This window comes from Ursus arctos, unplaced genomic scaffold (genome assembly GCF_023065955.2).
Source record: "Ursus arctos isolate Adak ecotype North America unplaced genomic scaffold, UrsArc2.0 scaffold_13, whole genome shotgun sequence".
Taxonomy (NCBI): Eukaryota; Metazoa; Chordata; class Mammalia; order Carnivora; family Ursidae; genus Ursus; species Ursus arctos.
The window spans coordinates 40,248,333-40,262,497 of record NW_026622797.1 but is presented as its reverse complement, the minus strand read 5'-3'; the positions used below and the strand labels follow the sequence as shown (position 1 = coordinate 40,262,497).

At 34.2% G+C, this 14,165-nt stretch overlaps 1 protein-coding gene across 6 annotated transcripts in view; it reads right to left on the bottom strand.

Annotated features, from left to right (window-relative positions):
* The window catches only part of TBC1D32 (TBC1 domain family member 32), a 216,044-nt gene that overhangs the window by 45,148 nt on the left and 156,731 nt on the right, over positions 1-14,165 (bottom strand). For all 6 annotated transcript variants that reach the window (XM_057311112.1, XM_057311111.1, XM_044386282.3 and 3 more), the window contains one exon: positions 11,646-11,729. In XM_057311112.1, the coding sequence (XP_057167095.1) occupies positions 11,646-11,729 (84 nt within the window). The remainder of the gene's footprint in view (positions 1-11,645; positions 11,730-14,165) is intronic.

Genomic DNA, 14,165 nt, shown 5'->3' with positions numbered 1-14,165 from the left:
ACAAAGCTGGGGGCATCAAGCCGTATTTCAAGCTGTAGTACAAAGCTGTGATCACAAAGAAAGCATGGTACTGGCACAAAAACAGACAGATAGACCAATGGAACAGAATAGAGAACCCAGAAATGGACCCTCGGCTCTTTGGGCAACTAATCTTTGATAAAGCAGGAAAAAACATCCGGTGGAAAAAAGATAGTCTCCTCAATAAACGGTGCTGGGAAAATTGGACAGCTACATGCAAAAGAATGAAACTTGACCACTTTCTCACACCATACACAAAAATAAACTCCAAATGGATGAAAGACCTCAATGTGAGACAGGAATCCATCAAAATTCTAGAGGAGAACATAGGCAGCAACCTCTACAACATCAGCCAAAGCAACCTTTTTCATGACACATCTCCAAAGGCAAGAGAAACAAAAGATAAAATGAACTTGTGGGACTTCATCAAGATAAAAAGCTTCTGCACAGGCAAGGAAACAGTCAAAAAAACTAAGAGGCAGCCCATGGAATGGGAGAATATATTTGCAAATGATGCTACAGATAAAGGACTGGTATCCAAGATCTACAAAGAACTTCTCAAACTCAATACGTGAGAAACAAATAAATCATAAAATGGGCAGAAGATATGAACAGACACTTTTCCTATGAAGACATACAAATGGCTAACAGACACATGAAAAAATGTTCAAAATCATTAGCCATCAGGGAAATTCAAATCAAAACCACACTGAGATACCACCTTACTCCAGTTAGAATGGCAAAAATTGACAAGGCAAGAAACAACAATTGTTGGAGAGGATGTGGAGAAAGGGGATCCCTTCTACATTGTTGGTGGGAATGCAAGTTGGTACAGCCACTCTGGAAAACAGTGTGGAGGTCCCTTAAAAAGTTAAAAATTGAGCTACCTATGACCCAGCCATTGCACTACTGGGTATTTACCCCAAAGATACAGACGTAGTGAAGAGAAGGGCCATATGCACCCCAATGTTCATAGCAGCATTGTCCACAATAGCTAAATCATGGAAGGAGCCGAGATGCCCTTCAACAGATGACTGGATTAAGAAGATGTGGTCCATATCTACAATGGAATATTACTCAGCTATCAGAAACAACGAGTTCTCAACATTTGCTGCAACATGGACGGCACTGGAGGAGATAATGCTAAGTGAAATAAGTCAAGCAGAGAAAGACAACTATCATATGATTTCTCTCATCTATGGAACATAAGAACTAGGAAGATCGGTAGGGGAAGAAAGGGATAAAGAAAGGGGGGTAATCAGAAGAGGGAATGAAGCATGAGAGACTATGGACTCTGAGAAACAAACTGAGGGCTTCAGAGGGCTGGGGGGTGGGGGAATGGGATAGACCGGTGATGGGTAGTAAGGAGGGCACGTATTGCATGGTGCACTGGGTGTTATACGCAACTAATGAATCATCGAACTTTACATCAGAAACCAGGGATGTACTGTATGGTGACTAACATAATATAATAAAAAAGCATTAAAATAAAAAAAGCAAAAACAAAACAAATTAAACAAAACAAAAAACAGTCAAGTTCTTCAGGCTGAAGAGAAATGGTACCAGATAAATACACAGGTACATATATAACACACATAACACATGTACAAGAGTGTAAGAAATTGTAAATGTATGGGTAAATATAAAATAAGTTTGCTCTTGTTTCTTAATTTACTTAAAAATAACTGACTTAAAGGAGAAGTAACATGTAAAAGTAAAATGCATAGAAAAAATAGCACATAGGAAGGTTTGTAAGGTTCTTATGTAAAAGACACGGTATTAATTCACAGTAGACAAAAATATCAAAATCATAGATAAAATTTAAAAATATTAGTAATCATGTAAATGGGCTAAAAACACCAACCAATGGCAGTAATTCTCAGACTGAATTAAAAACAGAAAGCAAGAAGCAAACATATGCTATATATCTTTAGATGTCCTTTAAACTAAAAGACATGATGTATTAAAGATGGGAAGACATATTACACCAACACTAATTATAAGAAAGCTGAATGTCTATATTATTATCAGATAAAATACACTCCAGGGCAAGGGGTATTAGAGATTAAAGACTTTTTTTTAAAAAATAGCATGGTCAATTCATCCAGAAGAAAAAGCAATACTAAATATATATTTACCAAATTGGAAATCTTTACAATACATGAAGCAAAAACTAAAGAATTAAAGGGACAAGTAGATAAACATAAAATAATTAAGGGAGAGCTCAACACTACTGTATCAGTATTTGGTACCAAAAGCAGACAAAAATTTAGAAATTATCTAGAAAATCTGAATAGCATGATCAACTAAATTGCCCTTGTTGATTACTTATAGAACACTACAACCAGCAACTCTAAAATATATATCCTTTTCACTTGTCAATGGAACATTTACTAAGACAGAACATTTATTGGGCCATAAAAAGTTTCAAAAAATCAGAATGAAATTAAATTATATGGAGAATAATCTATAAACACAATAGAATTAAAATAGAAATCAGTAACAAAAAGGTATCTAGAGAATCTCCAAATACTTGAAAGTTAAGCAACACACTACAAATTAATCAAGGTCAAAGCAAGCTAGCAACCTAAATTAGACAATATTTTTAATGAAATGATAATTAAGACATTTCTAAACATGCGCTGGGAGGCAACTAAAGCATTGCTTAGGGGAAACTTTATAGCTCTATATACTTGTATTAGAATAGAATAAAGGATTAGAGTTAATGATCTAAGCTTCCATCACAGAGGCTAGAAAAAGAGGAAATTAAACCCAAAGTCAGCAGAAAAAAAGAAATAAAATGTAACAGAAACCAATAAAATGGAAATTAAAGAAGGACTGAGGATATCAATAAAGCAAATGTTGGTTCTTTGAAAAGATCAATAACATTGACAAATCTCTACCTGCTTATAAAGAAAAAAGAGAAAGAGAAAAAACAAATTATCAGCATCAAGAATAAAAGAGGAAATATCACCATAGATCCTACAGACCCAAAAAGAAATAGAAAATCTGAAGAGTCTTACATTTATTAATGAAACTGAATAAATATTTAAAAAGCAGACCATGAAGAAAACTCAGACCCAAATAGTGTCACTAGTGAATTCTATCAAATAAGTAAAATAGTAACAATCTTGCACACTTATAAGCACAGCAAAACCATGATCCCCAAATGATTCAAAGACATGAGAAGGAAACTAATGCCCAATATTGCACATGAATATAAATAGAAAAAATATTTTTAAAATATTAGCCATCCAAATTCAGCAATATATTAAAAGGATGAAGTATCATGATTAGAATTTCATCTGAGAAATGCAAAGTTGGTTTAACATTCAAAAATCAATGTAAAGCTTTTCCCCTAAGAACAGAAACAAGCTAGCTGTATATTCCTGCTTATATACTCAATTAAGTTTTGACAAAATATAAAAGCAATTCAATTAGGTAAGAAAGCTTTTCAATCAATTGTTGTGGAACAACCAGAAATCAGCGAAAAACGATGTAAACCCTTACCTCATGTGATACCCAAAAATACCTCAAAATCGATTACAGACCTGCAGCTAAAAGGCAAAGTATGACGTACAGAAGACTATCTTTATGGCCTTGATGTAGGCAGATTTTTCTGAGCAAAACCCTGAAAGTACTGACCATAAAAGAAAAAAAATGACAAACTAGACTTCATCAAAATTGATCTTCTATTCATCAAGAGACACTAAGAAAATGACTAGAAAAGCCACACAATGGAAGAAAATATATGCAGTATAAATTGGACAAGAGATTGTTTCCATAATCCTTATATAACCAGCACCTATAACTCAAACATATAAAGTCAAGAAACCCATATAGAAATGATGGGGGTGAGTGAGAAGCAAAACACTTGACATCTCAAAAGAGGTGTTCAACATCATTTGTCATCAGGAAAATGCAAATTAAAACCACATGGAGATACTACTGCACACCCACTAAACTGGCTAATATTTAAGACTGAAAATACCATGCTGGTAAGAATAAGGAGAAACTGGAACTGTCATAGATTGCTGGTAAGCATGTTGAATGGTACAACTATTTTGGAAAATGGTTTGGCAATTTTTCATTAAGTTAAACATACTTATACTCTCTGGTCTATGAATTCCACTTCTCTGTATTTATATAAAAGATTGATTTTTATAAACTATTACCAGAACAATTTTAACTTAGATTAGATGATAACACTTAGAATTCTAGTACATATAAAACTGGATTATTAAACATAAGAAATATTTATCTTCATTAATATACAGATCTGTGTGCTTGTAATACTAATGTTCCTCTTTTGGAAAGTATAATACAGCTAAGTATCTTAACAGTAGGGAGGAGTGTGCAGTGGGCTAATGGTGCTAATAATGAGCCTTCCTGATGCCACTGCATTCTATAGATCAGAGTGGCTTCTAGGAGAAAATGCTGATCTCTGTATCAATGAAGAATGGAATAGTTAAGGATCAAGGTGAGAGAAGTTGCCCAAAAGAACTATGACACTCAATGTTATATGATTCAGGTTCTTAGTTCTTTCCCACGGAAGGAACGAGTCGTTCCACAGTGATCTACCTGTCTGTCTGAGGAGTCCTTTTAACTTTTCTGTGGTTGTACAAATAATTTCCCACATCCATTCCCTCTCTAAAAGTTTATATTTCTGTATATTTAGAGTAGAAGCTTAATTCTGCACATTTCAACAGATGATGGTTCTCAATTACGGCTGTACATGAAAATTCTCTGAGTTTTTTAAAAGTAAAGATAAACAGACTCCACTCCAGACCACTGAATGAGATTGCTGAGGATGGATAGCCAGTCATTTGTATTTTTAAGACCTCTACAGCTTATTTCTTGTGCACTGAACTTGAGATTCACATTTAAAGGAATAAAAGTTTAGATATAGTTAAAATCAGACAATAATACTCCACCACACGATTTCATTTTAAAGAATGTAGTAGTTAAATCTTCAAAAAGGCTTTTCAATGAGACTATACGGGGGTATTAAGCATACCAAAACAAACATCAAATTCCCACTCCAAAAAAAATCCCAATATTAAATAGATATAGGTGACAGTAGTATGAATAAAACCCCTTTGAAAAAAATAAAGTTTTCCAAGCAAGAATGAAGAAGACAGGAAACAGTTTTCTATTTACTAATGATTTTATGAAAAGACACTTCAATTTTAAATTTGTGTTTGATATATGACAACTTGACAAACAGAAACAGATCTTGGACTACAAAAGTTGAGTGAAATAATCTTCTGTTATATACAATCTGGACTAAATACAACTTAGGAGGCAGGAACTAAAATCTTCAGAAATAAAACAGAATTGATAGGATAAAATAAATAAAATTCAGTGATAAAAATGGATGTCTTCAAGGGACTCTGGTGTATCACTGGTAACCAGTGACTTATTGAAATGTGCACATCTATGTGTGAGACACATAACAGGTGCTTAACAAACACTGAGTGAATGAGTAGATAAATGACTAAAGGAATGAACAAGAAATTGCACTTCATATCAAATGGAGCAAGTTGGAGATGGAAATAGATAGGGACTTAAAAATATTTTCTGTACACTGAAATTAAGTAACAAATGGACAATATAACTCCTATTCCCTGGAGTCACTATGAAAAGTATAATAAGTTGCTGATAAAAAGTCAACCAAACAATGATGCTTGTAGCTTCATACTTACCCTACTTAATGTCTAATTTAATCAAAGCATTAACTATTTGAAATAACCAATCCATGTAATTGTAAATATAATGGTCTGAGAACAAAATGAGTTGGAAAAATTGACTTAATATTGACTGAAATTGCTCACTCTGGTAATGCATCCTGTTCTATTTTTGGTTTGCAAAGCTAGCACATAGAGCAGTAGAAGAAATGAAATCTATTCTGCCTGGCACTTGGCTAATGGTGTGGAAAAAAATTAATTTTCGGAAGAGTAAAGAATTTCTCCACTGGAATACATTTCCATGGTTAGAGAAGCAGTTACTGCTTGGCTGTTTACTGATTCTTCTGAAGCCCTGCTGTAACAGTTATAAGGTCAAAGAACTCTCACCACCCAAAGAAGTCAATTGGTCAGTACACTCTCTCCTACCTCCTTCCTTTCTCAGAGTCAGTCTGCAAATTCTGTTGCTTCTCTTTTAACATAGGGTTGTAACTACCCATTTTATTCAATTCATACAGACATAAAATTTGATTTCTTGTGGCCAAGTTACTGTAAGAGTATCAGCCCCTAATTGGTATAGTCAGCATTATCCGGGAAAAAGGATTTCTTTCCACGTCTTTATGCTATTACCCTTTCCTGCAAGACTCCCCTTCTCCTATTTTTTCTTTTAGCCATACTAGCGCCACTTCCTCCTGCTCCATTATCACTTCTTCCTCTTGTCTTTCCTGATGGCACTAGTCAACACTGATCACTCTTTCCACTGAACACCTATGGCACTTAAAACAAAAACCCTCATTTGACAATAACCAATTCAAATACCATACTTAAAGGCACATTGCCTGAAATAAAGTAGCCAGCTTAAAAGTGTCAGTTTTATTTCTTTATTTTTTTCTTACTAATTGTTGCGATTTATTTAATTAATCATTTTAGTTGTATGCACTATTTCCCCCATTTGAGGATAGTGTAATTAATCCATATTATACACTTCCTTGCAATTATTAAGCATACTCACAACCATGCTCCATAAATGGAAGGTGGAAAAGAGCGTATTTGCTGAATATCCAAAGAAAGTATAGAGGTGTTTAACAATATATATTAAGTTTAAAAGTATTCTAATAGTCAAAAGGTGAAATAATGCAAAATTTTCTGATGTCTTGCCAACCTTTGATTAGCAACATAAAGAGCAAAGGTATAACATTAAAAATATTTCTTACCTTTAAAGGAGCACTTAATTTATCATTTAAAGAAGGAATTACATTATGAAAAAAAAAATTCCCAACTCATTCCAGGGAATTGAACCAACATAAAATTAACATCGGTTAAGATTTGGAAAGATACCTGTATAGATTTACAAACTGCAAATGTGCAAAACTTTGTTCATTCCTCTTTCTTTAAGGGGATAAACAGCTAAACTAATTTGATTTTTCCAGATCTGCAAATTTTATAATAGATTGGAATCCTGAGGGAGCTAACAACAGATGGATGGCTGTGTTATTCTAATTTCAGCTACCTTAGGGTTTAAGCAAGCTGTCATTTTTAAAAAGACAATCAATTTCTCATTTCAAGAAACATGAAAAAACATTGAATATATATATCCAGTATTTTCTTTTTTATATCAAAACATGGTTTTTATTTAAAGTAAACAGAGTTGGGGCGCCTGGGTGGCACTGCGGTTAAGCGTCTGCCTTCGGCTCAGGGCGTGATCCCAGCGTTATGGGATCGAGCCCCACATCAGGCTCCTCCGCTATGAGCCTGCTTCTTCATCTCCCACTCCCCCTGCTGTGTTCCTTCTCTCGCTGGCTGTCTCTATCTCTGTTGAATAAATAAATAAAATCTTTAAAAAAAAAATAAAAAAAATAAAGTAAACAGAGTGAAATTTTACAATATGAAATCATTGTTCCACCAGCCAAAAAAAATAAAATAAAATAAAATAAATGATGAAGGGTGAGGATATCTAAAGCCATCGGAAGAAAATGATATTAGCAACAAGCTTACCATATCATAACAACATATATTATACAATCAATAAACAGGAAGCCACTTTATTTTTGTCTGTACTCTAAAACTCCAGTGGATAGCCATTCAGTTGGAGCCTTTAAAGAATTTAAATTCACATTTGGGGTTTATCTGCCTAGATAATACATTCAAAAGAGCCAACATCTGAGATCTCCCTCATCATAATTTAGAAATTCAACAGAGGGCAGTGAATGTATACACACTGACCAATTAGTCTTGTTGAGTATTTGGACAATGTATACGATGTAATGTTAATTTTAGATTATCTACAGAAAATATGATCCAACAGAACAGTGTCCCAAGGAGAGCTGTAGAAATGGGAGATTATAGTGAAGACTCACTCTGGCCAGGAAATCTCCATAATTATTACTTCTTATTTCCTCTCATACTCATAGACTTGACCATTAATCCCTGTATCTTTTCACATACATTTTCAGGTTTATTCATAAAGTTATAATTTTCTTCACAAATGCTTTTCTTCAAAACTCTCTTCACAATTTCTGTTTTCTTTCCTCTGCACCTCAGTTTCCTGATTTTAAAAGTGATGATTATGCCTATTGCAAAGAGCAGTTACAGGGTTGAAGAATATAACACACATCACGTCCTTCCGCATGCTATTTAGATCACAAGAGGTGCTCAATAGGTATCAATTCCCTTCACCTACCTCAATCTCTGTTTAATGCTACCTTGTATTTTCCTCTCATTTCTTTGTTCTCATTTATGTTCTCTTTTATCCCTTTGCCAAATTTGCATTAAAGATTGCTGTATAAATAATTAAGTCTATGTTCATACGTGTATTTGTAAATATCAATATATTCAGAATTGTTACACAAATGTATTTGTGTGAATACAGATGCTAATGTTACAGTATATATATTTAAGTCAATAAAGACACATCAAATACTGTATTAAAGATACAAAGGAGTTTGAGACCTAGTGTAATAATTTAAACTAGCCACATACAATATAATAAATACCAAAATGGTAGTTTAAAGTGAATGTAATAATCACAGAAGAGGAACATCTACTGAGGAGTAAGAGGGAAGGGGACATTTTAGCTGCAACTTTAGAGTTAAGTTTTACATTATCATATGGGAAGAGGAATGCTCATCTAGAAGGAAAAGTAGGAGCAAAGGTTCAGGGACATGAATGCACAGAAGGCCTTTGATCAGTGGTGGGTAATAGGGCCAGAAAAATAGGCTGGGCCAAACTGGAAGCATATATTTTTCTTTTTAAGGAAATATGACGTATAGTGTCTAATTTGAATAAATATATAAATGATGATTTCTTCAGCAAACAGAGAAGTCATGTTACCCTTATAAGGAAGAGGAGCAACATCCCTTGATTATCTATTTTCATGAGTCTCTGCTACTTCTCTGCTTTCTTCACCATTTCTTTACCAACCTTCATGTCCTGTAGATTCACCTTTGGCAGATTTTAGTTCTGCACCCTAGTTCATCCTTACAGAGTCACTAAAATAGTCTTCCTGAAGTACAGATAAGTCAAGTAAAGCTTTTGCTCAGAAATCTTAAAGGGTTTAAATCCATTGCCTGTTAAAATTAAGACAAACTGATTGACACAGTTTATAAAGCCCTCCTCCTTCATTCTTTTAGCCATTCTTTTGTCAAATATTTTTTAACACTGTCATTCTAGTTGCAAAGGATGTGACAGATAAGACATGAAAACTACCCTACAGGAGTTTACTGTCACATGAAGAATTAGACATTAAGTTGGAATATGAGAAAGGCATGACAGAGATGCATATTGGCTTTATATACTAAGCTGATGATTGAGCAATATATATTTCTGGCCCATATCTTTCCCCAAAATTCAAGATTCAAATATCCAATGTATTAAAAATATGTCTGTTTAAATGGATAACAAGTATTTAAAACGTAACATAAAAGCAAGCTCTTCACCTCCTCTCTCAAACCTATTTCTCCTTCATTCTTCTCCATCTCTGTGTATGACAATCTAATCCTTCCGGTGGCTTCAATCAATAACTTGAAGTCTTCCTTGATTCCTTCCTTTCTCTCACATTCCATTGTCAATCTGTTACTCAATTCTGTTGGCTCTATCATCAAGATATACCCAGAATCCAAATACTTCTCACCATCTCTCACTGACATCCTCATCCAAACCATTACCATTTTTCATCTGGATCTTCTTAATAGCTTCCTACTTCACCTCCCTGCCTTAGCCCTCTGTCCTCCCTTTAGTCTTTGCTCAACATAGCTGCCACAGCAATCTTTTGTAAAAACATAAATCAGAGCCTATGTTCCTATGTTCAAGACCCTGCAGTGACTTTCAAAAACCTTGTATCATCGTCTTTTCTCTCTGACTTCAATACCAACAATACCAACAATGCTTCTCCCATACTCCTGTTCAGCCATACTCATCTCTTTCCTGCTCACTAGCTAGAATTCTCCTTCCCTGAAAATATCTACATATCTTGCTCCCAACTTTGCTAGTCTGAACATGATTTAATAATGTAACCTCCCTCCCAGGCTAGCACTCTCTAGCCCTCTTCCCCGCTGTGTATTTCTCATTTGGCACCATAGTCATATTACTTGATCTACTAAAGCATTTATTTATTGTCTGTCTTCCCACCGGGAGGCAAGATTTTTTCTCTCTTTTGTTTACTGCTGTATCTAAATGCTTATAAAAATTCCATTAAATAGTAGAAAACAATATGCATTTAATAAATGAATGTGTCTTTGGGTGGGGGAAGGGAAAAGCTGGCAGTGCTGCTAATAGTTTAGTGTTCCTGAAAAATAAATAGAAGGCATGGAAAGACATGATGCCAGAGAGGAAGAAAAGGGAAGGAAAATGTAAGGCTTTGGGTATCATGGAAAGAAGATTAGACTTTATGCAACGGTCAATGTTGATCTTCCAAGGGGTAGAGGAATGAGTAGTTCAGATTTGCACTTCAAAGGTCACTCTGAGAGCAGAATAAAGAATACCTCTGAAAAGAAATCAGATTCTAATCAGCGACACCAGGAAAAGAGGCTGTTGTAAAACTCCAGACAAGAAGTAATGGTGGCCTGAACAAAGAAGAGATCAATTAAGTATATAAACTTGAGATCTATTAAGAATATAGAATCAGGGGCGCCTGGGTGGTACAGCGGTTAAGCGTCTGCCTTCGGCTCAGGGCGTGATCCCGGCGTTCTGGGATCGAGCCCCACATCAGGCTCTTCCGCTATGAGCCTGCTTCTTCCTCTCCCACTCCCCCTGCTTGTGTTCCCTCTCTCGCTGGCTGTCTCTACCTCTGTCGAATAAATAAATAAAATCTTAAAAAAAAAAAAAAAGAATATAGAATCAACATAGTTTGGTAATTGAGAAGAAAATATGGACTTAGATCATTATTCAGTTTCTGGTTTAGATGAACAGTAGATGACTGTATTGCCCACCAAAACAGACAATGTAGAAAAGGGGTACACGTTAATAAGTTACGATGAGGTGAGGGCCCTGCTGGACATTCTGAGTTTGAGGGTTTCTGTAGCACATCCAGGTGATGTTTACCTATTAAGCAGCTGGGAATACCGCAATGAAACTTATAGTAGGTCTCTGAATAGAAGATGTGAAATTCAAAGTTATATGAGGTAGGTAAAACAGTACAAACAAATGAGATCATAAAGGATAGTGGATAGAATCAAAAAAAAGGAAGACACTGCCTTAATGAAAAACAACTTTTGACGGGTAAACAGGAAAAAAAGAACTCAAAAAGGAGTTAGAAAGTTACAAGAAAACCGAGACATTTGCGCAGAAGAGATTGAAAGAGATCTACACTGCATATAGCACCAAGTGAGAGATTTTTAAGATGAGAAACCTTGTGCATATTTTTAATCTAATTAGACAGCTCTATCGAATATTATCTATTTTTTAGATAATTAAGTTCTTTTCAAAATTCAAAATGCTTAAACATACTTGTATATTCCACTGAGGGGAAGTAGCATTCAGATGGGCTTTCAGAGAGATGAAGCACAAATTTTTCAAGCAATTCTAGTAAAGCTGTAATAAACAAGAGAATAATTAAGATATTAAAGGTCAAGAATAATACGTGATAATTCATCTCTAAAGTCACAGACTAGTAGATAAAAGTCATCTGAACTTCTTCACAGTTACACTCTTAAGGGGGTTCAATTCAAAACACATACCACTTTAATATTCATAACAATGTTTCTGATGTAAATTAAATTTTAATTGCTTCACTGAGAACCTATTCAATGTAAAACTGGAAAAGAATCATCTGTTATCTTTAGACTCTAAGGATTATTTCAGAATTTGTTAAATGATTTCCATACAGAAAGAAAATCATCACTAATTAGGCTATAATATCTTTTATCATAATTATTCACACATACAGAAAAAAAATTATCTGAGCTCCAAGACCACAATCAAGGCATAATTCCCTTCCCTTTCAAGACCAGGATATATTATGTGTTTTATACACATTGCAACTTTATATGTGTTCAAGGCAACTGGATCAAAAGTAAGCTTGCCAGCAGTTGGGTGGAGGGAAAGATGCATAGGCAGAACACAGGATTTTTAGGGCAATGATACTCTTCTCTGTGACACAACAATGGTGGATAAATTTCCCCATTATACATTTGTTAAAATTCACAGAATGTGCAAACAACAAGAGTGAACCCTAATGTAAACTATGGACTTTGGATGATAATGATGTGTCAGTGTAGGTTCACTGACTGTAACAAGTGTTATCACTCTGATGTGAGATGTTTATAGCTAGGAAGGTTGTGCATGTGTAAGGCAAAGGAGGTATATGGGCACTCTGTACTTTCTGCTCAATTTTGCTGTAAATCTAAAACTGCTGTAAAAAATAAAGTCCATTAATTAAAATAAAGTCAGAAAAGATGCTTATCAGTGAAACAATAAAGAACTGTGTCCAAAAAGTAAATAAATAAATAAAAATAAGCTTTTCTCTATCTGGTTTAGAAAGGACAAATGACTCTTTCTTGGACTGGACTGATAATGCCATACAGATGATGCCACTGTGTTTGCTATTTATTAGTCTCAAAATGTATATAATCGGTTGAATTATACTTAATATAGTACCAAGAATTGTTTTTTTTGGAAAGAAATATATCTATAAAGTAAATGATATGCATATACAGAATATATATATATAGCAAACTTAAGTTACCTTTTAAAACATTCAGGATATCGACTCTGACCTGTATTAACTAAATGGACCCTCTTTTTCATAACCCGGTGCATTTTAAGCACATAAGTCATAAAGGAAATTAGTGTTCAACATGTGAAAAATGTAAAATCAAACAGGAACAACATGTGCTTTCCAACAATTGTAGTTCTGACAAGTTACATATCACAGTATTTTAATGGCTTAAGGTAAAAAAAAATTAATAATTGAACTCTATTCATATTCTGATTTCAAATTAAAGTAAGTATTAAAAAGTATGAGAATATAGTAGTTGAGGGTCAGAAAGGGCACCAGTATTGTCAATTATTTAAACTTACAGTTGTTTAATGGTTCTATCTTTACATAGGGATAAATTCTCTCACTTACAGAAAAATCTTTCAAAGTTTTTATCTATGAATCTATACATAAATAGCCCTTAGGTGAGAGCTTTCAACTTCTGTGTGTTTGTTTATAAGTTATTTAATATAGAGGGGAGAAAATGAAACAAGATGAAACCAGGCAGGGAGACAAAACATAAGAGACTCTTAACCTTAGGAAACAAACTGAGGGTTGCCGGAGGGATGGGGTAACTGGGTGATGGACACTGGGGAGGTTATGTGTTGTAATGAACACTGGGTATTATATAAAAGACTGGAGAATCACAGAGCTGTATTCTTGAAACAAATAATACATTATATGTTAATTAATTGAATTTAAGTTAAAAAAATATAGTCTCTTGAGATTATAATTTTTTAAGAATATCTTATGAATTTTAGAAAATCATTCTGAATTAAATAAGAATAAAATGTGAGATACACATTAGTAACAGAGGTTATATAAAAAGTTAATTTTAAGTGGAAATAACCATTTAAAATTATAATTATTCTCATTTTAGCACAACCATATGTTTGCTACATGCTATGCATTGAAGTAAAGTGCCCGAGTTAATGGGAAAGGTCATCATACTGCTAAGCAATTCTTTGAATCCTATGCCCAGAATCAGGTTTAGCCATCAGATACCTAAACACACTTCAGTGAATTGAGAAAATTCTTTATCACATCTGTGGAGCTAAACACAATATGATCTGAAACTTAAGACTAATTGCAGACTTTGCAAAGCACCCTATTTTCTGGCAAGTGCTGATCTTGAAATGCAAAATTATGCTATTAGATCCATACGTTGGAGGCTTTTAGATAAACTGCTTCTACACTTCCTATGCAAAAATTACATCACCAAACTACCTGGAGAAGGTTATGGATTTATACTGATTCCAATATATACATTC